The sequence below is a fragment of the Tachypleus tridentatus genome, chromosome 1 (assembly GCF_004210375.1).
Source record: "Tachypleus tridentatus isolate NWPU-2018 chromosome 1, ASM421037v1, whole genome shotgun sequence".
NCBI lineage: Eukaryota > Metazoa > Arthropoda > Merostomata > Xiphosura > Limulidae > Tachypleus > Tachypleus tridentatus.
Window position 1 is genome coordinate 55,390,512 of NC_134825.1, and position 12,170 is coordinate 55,402,681.

General features: G+C 32.2%; 1 protein-coding gene across 1 annotated transcript in view; it reads left to right on the forward strand.

The window, feature by feature from the left end:
• Window positions 1-4,866: 4,866 nt before the first annotated feature.
• The window catches only part of LOC143232454 (uncharacterized), a 60,428-nt gene continuing 53,124 nt past the window's right edge, over window positions 4,867-12,170 (forward strand). Inside the window, exon 1 of the mRNA XM_076467928.1 lies at window positions 4,867-6,050. Within this exon, the coding sequence (XP_076324043.1) occupies window positions 5,810-6,050 (241 nt within the window). The 5' untranslated portion in view covers window positions 4,867-5,809. The remainder of the gene's footprint in view (window positions 6,051-12,170) is intronic.

Sequence of the window (12,170 nt, forward strand, 5' to 3'; positions counted from 1 at the left end):
AAAAATTTGAAATATTATACTAGCGTTTAAATCTGACAATTACAATGAATATAGTAATCAAATACGAATTATAATTTCACGACATATTATTTATTGATTATGATTTGTTTTTAAATAAACTTCATATAATTCTAAAGAAATAATAAGATTATCAAACTAAATGTTAATCTTGTTGTTAAACACAAAACTAAGCAATGGACTGTTTGTGCTCTGCTATCAAACTAACAAGAGTACAACAGAGGATGTTTTTGGAAGAAATGAAATGATTATGATATATATTGTTTTTAATCCTCACTGGCGCTTTTAGTGCATTTCATTAGAACAGTTAATTTTTAAAACTAATGATTATTGTACAGGAAAGCCACTCTTGAAATGGTTTAAGAATTATTTAAAAAACAGTTTAATCAGCAATCCACACGAAGAGAATTTGACCGTCACTCTTGTAACGCACTTTTGTCTCCAGGTCACAGAGCAGCAATTTTTTGCTGCGATGGAATGCAAACCATGAATCTTCAGGTCCATAATCCGGCAAATTAGCCACTTGGTCACATTTTGCCGTAATCAATTATATATAGAAACAAAATTTACCAGAATTTGTATAACGAGCTTAGATTAGTTTCCAATGGTATCCAAGTTTCTGTGTTGAAACCGGTTCTGTTTTGTTATTTACAAGTCTTACTCTGAGTTAGCAGTAAGTTTTGGACTTACAACCATAAAATTCGTGGCTCGATTCCTCGCGATAGACAAAACACATACAACCTTTTTAGTAGCTTTGCACTTTAAAACAACAATAACAGTTACATGTTATAAATGACAGAGGTGAATTAAATTTAAAGTTCGATTTTTACTCATGCATGTACTTGTGTGTTTTCTTACAGCAAAGTCACATCGGACTATCTGCTAAGTCTACCGAGGGGAATCGAACCATTGATTTTAACGTTGTAAATCCATAGACTTATCGCTGTACCAGCGGGAGACTTTTACTCATGCATAAGACAATGTTATCTTATTTTTAAAATGTCTAGGGGTGTGTTAGCATCAATCGCCCGAAGTTAGCTGGTTCGACAACCGTAATTTTTTGTATGGCAACTGGAAACTGTCGGACGGTATACATGGACTATTTTTAGAATTTTATCCCAAGAAGAAAGATGAAGATCTCCGAATAGCGTATCTTTCCAATTTTTTATGAGACCTTTAGCTTTGTATTTAAAGACACAAGTACGTAATCAGTTAAATGAGCCAATTATTACTTTTCACAAAGCAGGTTCATGCTGTTAGTATCTAATGAGGTCCTTAGGGATTTAATAACAAAAGAAAGAAGGAGGAACATTATCTAACATTGTTCTTTAAAATATTTTTTACTTTCTTAATAGGTGCCATCAACTAGGTTTTATTAAAGATCGAAATATCAAAAAAACTACCAACACTCTTTGAAAATACTTCAATAAAGTCGGGAAACGATTTGTGATAAATAATTCATACTTAATTAGTTAAATACTAAAGCGAATTTTTTTCTATCTCCCAAGTATTTATTGTTTAGGAATTCTGAACGTAACACCATCATGCAGATCCATGTCTTAAAGGTTATAATTACCAGGAAACAACAATTTTGAAAAGTGATAAATAGTTTTGTTATCATTTGTTTGTTTTGAATCTGCGCTAGCCGTCCCTAATTTAGCAGTGTAAGACTAGAAGGAAGGCAGCTAGTCATCGCCAACTCATGGGCTACTCTTTTATCAACGAATAGTTGGATTGACCGTAACATCATAACGCCCCCACTGCTGGAAGGGCGAGCATGTTTGGTGCGACGGGGATTCGAACCCACGACCCTCGGATTACGAGTCGAGTGCCTTAACACACTTGGCCATGCCGGGCCCGTTTTGTTATTAACCCTTGCTCTAAAATCCTTTTTTCTAAATGACTTGAATTAAATTGGTAATAATTACAAATGGAATACTCAATCTAGTTCATACTATAGCATTCGCTGTTTGTGGAAGCTGGTGATATAAGCAGCACCTAAACCACTATCATGTCTGTCTGGTATTCCCCGAAAGGCCTCATCGGCACAAGACATGACAGATTCAGTGTAGTTGACATCTTATTCATATTTTTCTTTGTTTTCATTCATGTGTTATTAAAACTGATTTGCAAAAAGTCTTGCCTAGAAAACATTTAAGATTTAATTTAGACAAGAAGTATACAATAAATTGTGCTTCACTGATACGAAACATTTCTTTGGTTTGAATTTCGCACATAGCTATCTGCGCATAACTATCCCTATATTTTTTGATAGATTGGAGGGAATTCAGCTATCCTCTTCCAACGCTCAAGCTACCTTTTCCTCACAAATAGTTGGATTGACCACATATTATAACATTTCCATTGCTGAAAGGGCGAACATGTTTGGAAACGCGATTCAGTTTCGCAACCCTCATATTGCGAATCAAGTGCCTCAATCATCAGACCGTGAAAAAATTGCAAGAGTTGTTACCATTAAATATGTATATTAATTTTGTAGGCAATTGGTTAGTTATTATTATACATTTAATATTTATTTATCATAGTACAAAAGTTTCTTTTATTCAAAAACGTTCAATATTTAAGACATGGTGTCTGCCTGAACTCATATTAGGGATAGGTGTGGAAATAGACTTATCGTTCTTCAAAATTATGGGCGTATTATCTGTTATGAGCATACATACATTATAATATAATAATAGAAAATTATTATAATGACCAACTTAGAACAAAAATACATCATGCTATGTTTACTGGGTGGAAAGTAAAAGAGAAATATAAAGTGCCGAATTTTAAAGTTAACAATGGAAAACAAATACGAAAGTACTAAGCTCCCTCTATTTTCTACTAAATATTGTTAAATAATTTAAGTCTCAATAGAAGTACAGATGTTAAGAAAAGAAGAAAGGTAGGGTTATTTTAGTTAAATAAATAACAACTTTTAAATATATAGCTATGTATCTTATATCTTTTCCATTGTGGTACATTGTCATAACGCATATTTATTCGTTTCATTTATAAACTATACGCGTTAGACAAAGTACTGTATAGATATAAGTACATAAACTATTTGTAGAAAAAAAATCTAACTTTTTAGAGTCACTTATGTCGTTTCTTTTTTATTTACAAATTTTAAATATTTGTTTTCTCTATTTATTTCTAAATATACTTACCATACTAATGGATCGTATATTCATATATTCGAATAGGCTGCCGCTGTAATATTTTATCACTCAAAGCTTATTTTGATCATTGCAAACCAAACAAAATTAATATCTAGCAACAATATCGAAACCCACTTCACTTTACCAACAAAATAAGAACTCTTTAGACAATACGGATACACGTGGGAAAAATACATCAAGGCAGGGATTAATTAAACGATATTTAACAGAGGAATCATTTAACAATGTTAAAGAAAGTGATAAAAATCAAAGTGAACCATTCATTTTGATAGGTTCACTTAACAATACCAAACAACACGAACATCTATTAAAGACCCTCGAGGAAAGTGAAAGTTAATAAAGTAATACCAGTCAAAGTAAGGATTTTCTAAACATTACCAAACTGAAGATTCAGTGAGTAATACAAACAAACTGAAGATGGATTACAAAGTACAAGTAAATATTAGGATTCACTCAAGGAAGTTGGAACTCTTAAAAACTCTAATTAATGAGTAGAAAATGACATGAAAAGATTACTAACCAATGTACAAACATAATGACTTAATAATAACTAACAGTATATTGTATTACTGTACAAATGAAGTAACAGTTTATGAAATAATACTAGATTAAAGTTGAAATTAATACTAAAAAAGAAACAGTTGACTTTGAAATTCTAAACAAGACAATGGGCTACAAAATAAAACAAGAAATTGTGAAAACTATAAGTGAGAATGATTAAATAATATGAACAAGGTAAAATGATTTATATTATGTTGAAGAAGTTAAAATGTCAGAAACGTATAAACACTACTAAAAATATCTAGTTTAAATATTTATAGATGAGTATATTGTTAGTATTAAAACCGTTGTGGATGTAATTGAGAATGATAAGTTTCTGTTTTGGTTTAACTTTGCTGTAGTTTTATTGTGTTTTTCTCCAGGTTAAATTAACTTTGCATCAATCTGTTTGATTATTTTCTTAATTACTTTTATATTTTACTGATTATCGAAATAATAATAAATTAATTATTATAATTTGATTATAAACACTTATAATTTGTTTAGTAACAACCCAGAAAAACAACTCTAAAGCATTTCGACACAAGTTTTAAAAATAAAAGTACTTGGGAAACCAATGGACATTATCTATCACTTTGGCTCGCAGACGTTAACTACTCCAGATCATGGTTGGAGTGTTTGTGTTTAGGGCCAGCTAAGGAGAGTAACGTATATATAATTAGGTGGTTAATGTTAGTATGAGTGGTCACTGACAAGTAAACATTTAGGGATTAAACTAAGATCTTTCTCATTAAGTTTATAGAGTGAACTCGCGGAAACGTATATGTATCCAAACTTCCACATCTCAGCAACGAATCTGACGAGTAAGGCAACCAATCATAGCTTAATTTTGTTAACAGCTCCGCCTTTTCCCTTACAATACACTAACTTAATTTACCACTACTTTGTTCAGCAGTAATCCAGAGAAACGACACCCAATTATCACACACTGTATCAGTTTGCACACGTCTAAAGAGGTGGAGTCCAGAATATTTCCTCCAAGGAGTAGGTGGCGCCACAAAGCAACATAGGTTGCATCGATCATGTAATGTTAAGATTCATAAAGTGATGGGCTTAATCATCTAGTACAAGTGTACAGGAGCAAATGGAAATAAGTGGGATAATTACTCTAGAGGGCGCTACTGTGTATACTTGGCTACTTGCGTTAGCTTTGACGATCAAAGTCAGATTAAACCGTTGATAATTCGAAACTGTTAAATGTCTCTTACAGCATTCTGAAGGTGGTGAACAGCGAGTGAAACACCTGCACAGGCCTGGAGAAACAAACTAACGAACAGTGTTACATATCTGGCGTGTTCTCTTGACTCAACTGTACGATCAAGCACTCAACACATTTCGGACATGCTTTCCAATATAGCTCCAAATTTCGGGATATCAGCATAAAATTGACAGTAAATGCTCACGCGCGGAATGTCGAAACTATAATAAGTGTTTCTTCCGTCTTGAGTAGGGACCAGTGAAATATGTCTCAAAACGTTTTGTTTGTTTTTTTTTGCACCAGGTCTCTATCCATTAGGCTTTAAGCATTTGTTTTAATTGTTTCTCTACTGGTTTATCCACGGTCTCTATAATCTCTCACGCTGAGCCCAATAACGAATACTCATTAAGACAAGGCCTTCAGGGAATATCCATGTTACACAATAGTTTAGACATCAGGAAGAGACACATTTTACTTGTGCATATTTACGAGAAACTGACGTAGGCTGATTTCTAAGTGTCGTTGCTTACAACTGACCTTGCTGTGGACTTTCCCATCAACTGACGTCAAGATGAGAGTCGTTCTTCAGGTGATTACTGGATATATGCCAAACAGTATTCATAAGCCTTGATCCGTTTGAGAAGCTGAACAATATTTTATCTTTTCAGATACCCCTTATTTTGTTTAAATTATGCTTTAATTTTTCCGAACTATTTTTATTGAACAATAAGTTAAACCTGTTATTTATCAAGACTCTAAGCTTTCTAATTTTTTGACGTTCTCTTTAAGAAATCCCTCGAGACTACTTAATTTCTCGTCGAATACCAACTGTCCCACGACGGATTATATGGTGGCGCCAGGCGCACGTAGCCCGGATATGGACACCGGGGACACGCTGTCACCACCCGTAACTTTCCAAGCTCGCAAAAATGTACTTCCCCCACTGTCCGTGCGAGCCAAACACTTCTCCATCGATTCCTTAATAGCAACGTCACATGTAAGTCCCGGCATTGGATCAAGTGACGATGTCTGCGATTACAACTCCGGCCGAACAACTCTAGCTGACTGCAAGACCGCCTCTCCTTTAGGTGAGTAATGTTTTACCGTTATGTCAAAAAGGACGAACTAGCCCTTTGTATAAATAATGTTTTACTGTAATGTGAAGAACGACTAACTAGCCCTTTGTATAAGTAACGTTTTATCGTGATGTGAAGAATGACTAACTAGCCCTTTGTATAAATAATGTTTTACTGTTATGTTAAGAACGACTAACTAGCCCTTTGTATAAGTAACGTTTTACTATTATGTGAGGAATGACTAACTAGCCCTTTGTATAAGTAATGCTTTACTGTTATGTGAAGAACGACGAACTAGCCCTTTGTATAAGTAACGTTTTACTGTTATGTCAAGAACGACGAACTAGCCCTTGGTATGAGTAACGTTTTATCTTTAGGTAGAATCACCACTTTGTGTGAGTAACGTCTTACCTTTACGTAGAATCACCTCTTTGTATGAGTAACGTCTTACCTTTACGTAGAATCACCTCTTTGTATGAGTAACGTCTTACCTTTACGTAGAATCACCTCTTTGTATGAGTAACGTCTTACCTTTACGTAGAATCTTACTCGTAAAATTATTTAGCTTTTTTGGACAATCTATAAAGAGCTTCTCTTTTTAATATGAAACATTATTTATACAGAAATACCGATTTAATAAGTATAAAAGAAAGTTTTAGATCACTGATAGCTGATATCCTTGTAATTATAACATATCTGAATTTTCAAAACTAGAAACTGTTTAAATAGATTGTTTGTGTCAGTTTATGTTTTATTTGTCATTTTGCTACGAATATCTGAAAACATGGGAATTACTTTATTTTTTCTATCAATATAATTATCGGTTAAGTGTTAAAAATACTCCCATCAACTTATCAATGTGATTGAGGTTAAGCCTCCAGTTAACAAATAACTTATATTAAAACATCAGTATTTGGCAACTGTATACAGAAAGGTAATCCACTACAAAGTAACAAATGTAACGATATATTACAACTCGACAAAGCATTATTGATCAATCACGACCAGCCTAAAATTCTATAAAAGCTTCACCGTCATCTACACGTTAGCTCTTTCTATATTTAATATGGGTTAGTTTGTAATAAGAACGTTTAAAACACACACACGTTCACATTTTAACTTGTTAACTTAATGTATAGTTGGTAGAATACAATATTTCATACGCTGTATGTCTGTTCTACATAGTGGTATTTATTTTGGATAACATTTTACTTTAGTTAACAATACCGTAATAGCAGTTTATTAATCTGGATAATGTTTCAGTTTATCTAATGATACCGTGGTGGTAGTTTAGTAAAATGGACAATATTTTAGTTTAGCTAACATTAATATAATGGTAGTCTATTAAAATATATATAACATTTTAGTTTAGCTAACAATCCAAGGTGGTAGTATATTAATATAGATAACATTTTAGCTTAACTTTACCATGTTGGTAGTTTATTAAAGTGTGTAGCACTTTAGTTTGGCTAATTAAATTATGATGACAGTCTGTTAACATATATATAGCATATTAATTTGGCTGACGACACCACGATAATTGTCTGTCAACATGGGTGCCATTTTAGTTTGGATAGTACAATGATGGTCTGTTACATGGTAGTTTAGCTAACACAGAGTGATTGAAATAAAGAAGTTAACAATGTATTATTACCTTAAACACTTCTATATTTTGGTTATACTACTAGGCTCAATTTATTTCGTTGATTAATATATCTAAAGTTTGAGTGGATTTTGATTATAATATCATTTATCTGAAGTATAACAATTTTATAAAACATTAGATGAGTATCTTTATATCATGTTATATATGTTAGTTTTGATGACATAAAAATTTGGCTGAATCTACAAGGTTAACAACTCATTACTTTATTCTGTATTATAATTTTGCGAAAACCGTGAAAATGATATTCATTCAATAGATAAGACTATATAGTTTGATTGAAGTCAAACTGACAGTTCCTCACAATTGAGAATATTATTGTTTGAACATGACTGCCAAGTCGATATTATATTACCTGTGATGTATAGTTTTAGTTAAGATAATTGTTGACAGTTTAATACTATGAATTTTATTATTGTTTGGCTAAAATATATTTTACGTCAATTTAATTTTGTTGTGAGTTCATTTTGCGTGAAAAGATGAAAAAAAATATTTAGGCATGTAATATATATTTTGAAAATCTCAATATAACTTCGAAGGAGTTAAAGTTTTTTTTTAATGTTCTAATAATTGGTAATATAATTAATGATTCAACTGTTTCTCAAAGCACAAATATATTGTTGATTATAATAGAACACGATTTTGATCGAGAATTGAGCTTTGAAGGATATTTTAAAATTGAAAACAAAAGAAGAATATTTTCTAAATTGTTTGTCAGTAAATGATACTTATTACGTTCTCGTATTTTGTAGTGATTATTTTCCTCACAAATAAACACAAATTTTGTTATTTAATGAAATTATAATGAGCAGCAAAAATAAATATCTATTTGTTGTAAGAATATTCAGTCGAACTGAAGTATTGATTAACAACTTTAAAACATATATCCATCCGAAGAAAACGAAAGAGAAGGAAATGGAAAAAAAAATCTAAAATACTCTGAAGATGTAGTGTAGTTTTCAAACTAGTGTCTCCACTCATTTCCCAGAAACAAATTATTTAAAAAAAGCAGTTTTCCTGTATCTTTAACAACTGTCATGATATATAAGACTGTATAGTGTAGATATTTTTAATTAATTTATTTTGTGAGTTAATATTTTATGACTGTTTAATTTTTAACAAAAAGAGAGTTATAGGTAGACAACTGTTGGAAGCTGTGTTTTTAATTTATTGATGTTGAGGCTATCGAATGTCGTGTAAAATTTATTGATGTCGAGGATATAGAGATTTTTAAAAGGCGAACAAATGATTAAATGATAAATATATAAATAGTGTGAGATGAGCAGACAGACGGAGCAGACGAGGAAGTAAAATCACGAGAATTAGAGGTTCGGCCAAGGAAAGTTAAACGTAAAGTTATCTGCCTAATCGTCAATATGTCAGAGGAAAACCAGTAGTTTTGAAAGAGATAAAAAGTATAGTTTATTTCGTCAAAGCGAGTTCTAAAGTAAATGAACCAGTCTGAATACACTATGACAAAAGGAATAGGCGATTTCTAAAGTACGAGAGTCAGGCGATTACTGAAAGAACAGTATACGACTATGGTAAATCGACGAGTTTTATTTGTTTGTTTGCCGGTTTTTAAATTTCGTGTAATGCTACACGAAGGCTATCTACACTAGCCATCTCTAATTTAGCAGTGTAAGACTAGAGGGAAGGCAACTAGTCATCACTACCCATCGCCAACTCTTGGGCTACTCTTTTACCAACGAATAGTGGGATTGACCGTCACATTTTAATGCCACCACGGCTGAAAGAAAAGCACGTTTGACATGACGGGGATTCGAATCCACGAGCTTCAGATTGCAAGTCGATTGACCTAACCACCTGGGTATACCGGGCCTAATGACAGTTTAAGTGTTTATAATATGCCTATGATCTGTGCAGTGTACATAATTTGTAAACAATATATATATATATATATATTATTTTAAGAACAAGTGGAGTGCGTGTTATTCGCTTTTTTTTTATTGATCGCCAACAAGTCACAGACATCTACTGTAGAAGAATCCTCAGCTCAACACCCATGTTAATGCTATTCAATATATTTACTAAATACTACCACTATATATCACATTAAGAAGGGTACGACAATTATTTTGTCAACTTTCGAATTATTTTGTTTTTGCACTTATATCCTGCCAGATCTTTAACGTTCTTGTGAGAAGTGGTTAACGTTTTTGACATATGAATCCTCGGATTTTTACTTTATTATCAAAATAGAAAAACAAAAACAACAAAAAAGTTAAACCCCACTTTTCTCAAAACATATCAGTTATCTATTAACCAATATTACACATTAGTGTCTGTGAAAATATGTTGATAATGCTCAATTTGCGACTATCACATATTCTGTAGATTAAAATAAACACGACATTTTATTTGTGTATATATATATATACATATATATGTATATGTAAAATAAAACAGTAGTCTATATTATTGTTAAGAAATAGAAAAAACACAAAACTATTGTGAAACAAAGGTTACGTATGTTGAGCATTAATGAATAAACAAATAATTCCATTTGCTACATCAAAACGACATTACGTTCTGTAACTTTAAACATTCAAGTACGAAACTTCAAAGAGTAACATGTACACGCCGTATATTTGGGTTATGACAACATGTATATATATAAACATAATGACTAAAATAAGAATAAGTAAATCTTATTATGAATATAATATTCATGGACACAGTGAAAATACTGCGATAAAAATTATACAAAAGCTATTCTGTTCTCTGGTGTGTGTTTTTTTAAATTAGAGATTTTGAATGTATGGAATAAAATATTCACCAGCTCTTTGAAGAAATAAGATAAGTGCATCCAATTCTTCGGTTTCACGTGTAACTATTTGAAGAGGGCGAGGGATTATCCTTTTAATTTTAAAATTTTCTATGACGTTTATTTATTATGAACAAAATAAGTGAAAAGAGGTACAGGAAAATAGTTGTATGGTGTGTAAAAAGTTGACTAAAATTATATCAGCTTGAATGGTCGAAATACAGCAGTACAAGATGTATATTTTATTCCATTATTTACTATAAAGAGTCAAGTGCTAACATTCGTTGTCAAAGAAAAGTTATTAAGGTTTAAATCTTTCATTTCTTTTATGTGGATTTCTTAAAAAGTAACATGCTTTGTTTAAGTGTGTGTTTTTCTTATAGCAAAGCCACATCGCGTTATCTCCTCAGCCCACCGAGGGGCATCGAACCCCTGATTTTAGCGTTGTAAATCCGGAGACATACCGCTGTACTAGTGGGGTGCTTTGTTTAAGTATCGTGTGTTTTCTAATAAATCATTCAAGAGTGTGTATTATACAATAATATTACACAATAATATATATACAATTATATTATACAATAATATCACACAATAATATATACAATTGTATTATACAATAATATATACAAAATGAAGTTGTTGTTTTTCTCCTCGGCAGAAAGTCTTTAGAATTTATCATAAACAAGAACAGGTGAAGTTAAGGTTACAATTATTGAAAATGCATACATAACGCCATCCTATTAGTAAAATAAATACCACGGCAATTTATTTTTAACTATTTAAATTATCGTAATCTTTGGATTATTAATTATATAAGTATTGTCATTATCAATGTTCTTTTGTGTTGTTAGGACTAGATTTTTAAATTTAACTATGTTTACTCAGAGATGACATGTGATTTATAATTAATTCATACTCAATGCACATTAATTGAACCAGAAGGACATAATCAAACAAAGCCCGACATGGCCAGGTAGGTTAGGGCGTGCGACTCGTAATCTGAGGGTCGCGGGTTCGCATCCCAAACATGCTCGCCCTTTTAGCCGTGGTGGCGTTATAATGTGACGGTCAATCGCACTTCTTCTTCTTCATGTGTCAAATCTGCGGCAGACATCGACGACCATGGCATGCCAGACTTCTCTGTTGTCAATCCTCCTTATCAACTCGATGTTGCTCATTGAGTTCTTGGTGACATAGTTATTGAGGCTGTCGATATATTTAGTTCTTTGACACCCTCTGCTTTTCCTTCCTTCTATTTTTCCACATAGCATCTGTTTCTCTATCCCATTCTTCCTACAGATGTGTCCATATTCGTTGGTAAAAGACTAGCCCAAGAGTTGGTGGTGGATGGTGATGGTGACTAGCTGCTTTCCCTCTAGTCTTATACTGCTAAATTAGGGATGGCTAGCGCAGGTAGCCCTTGAGTAGCTTTGCGCGAAATTCAAAAATAAACATAATTAAACATGATATCATATCTACTGGTTTAAACTTCGTCTTTAATTCACTTTGTTCAAATACTGACTTATATTATACATGGCCTCCGTACTCCTTTATATATTGAAGTGTATGCTGAAAGTAAGTAATAATACCACAGTTAATATATTTAAGCCTTTGGATCATATAAACTCTCTAAAATTTAACGCACCTCTAGTCTTTCTATAATCTTTATAATATTTGAGTA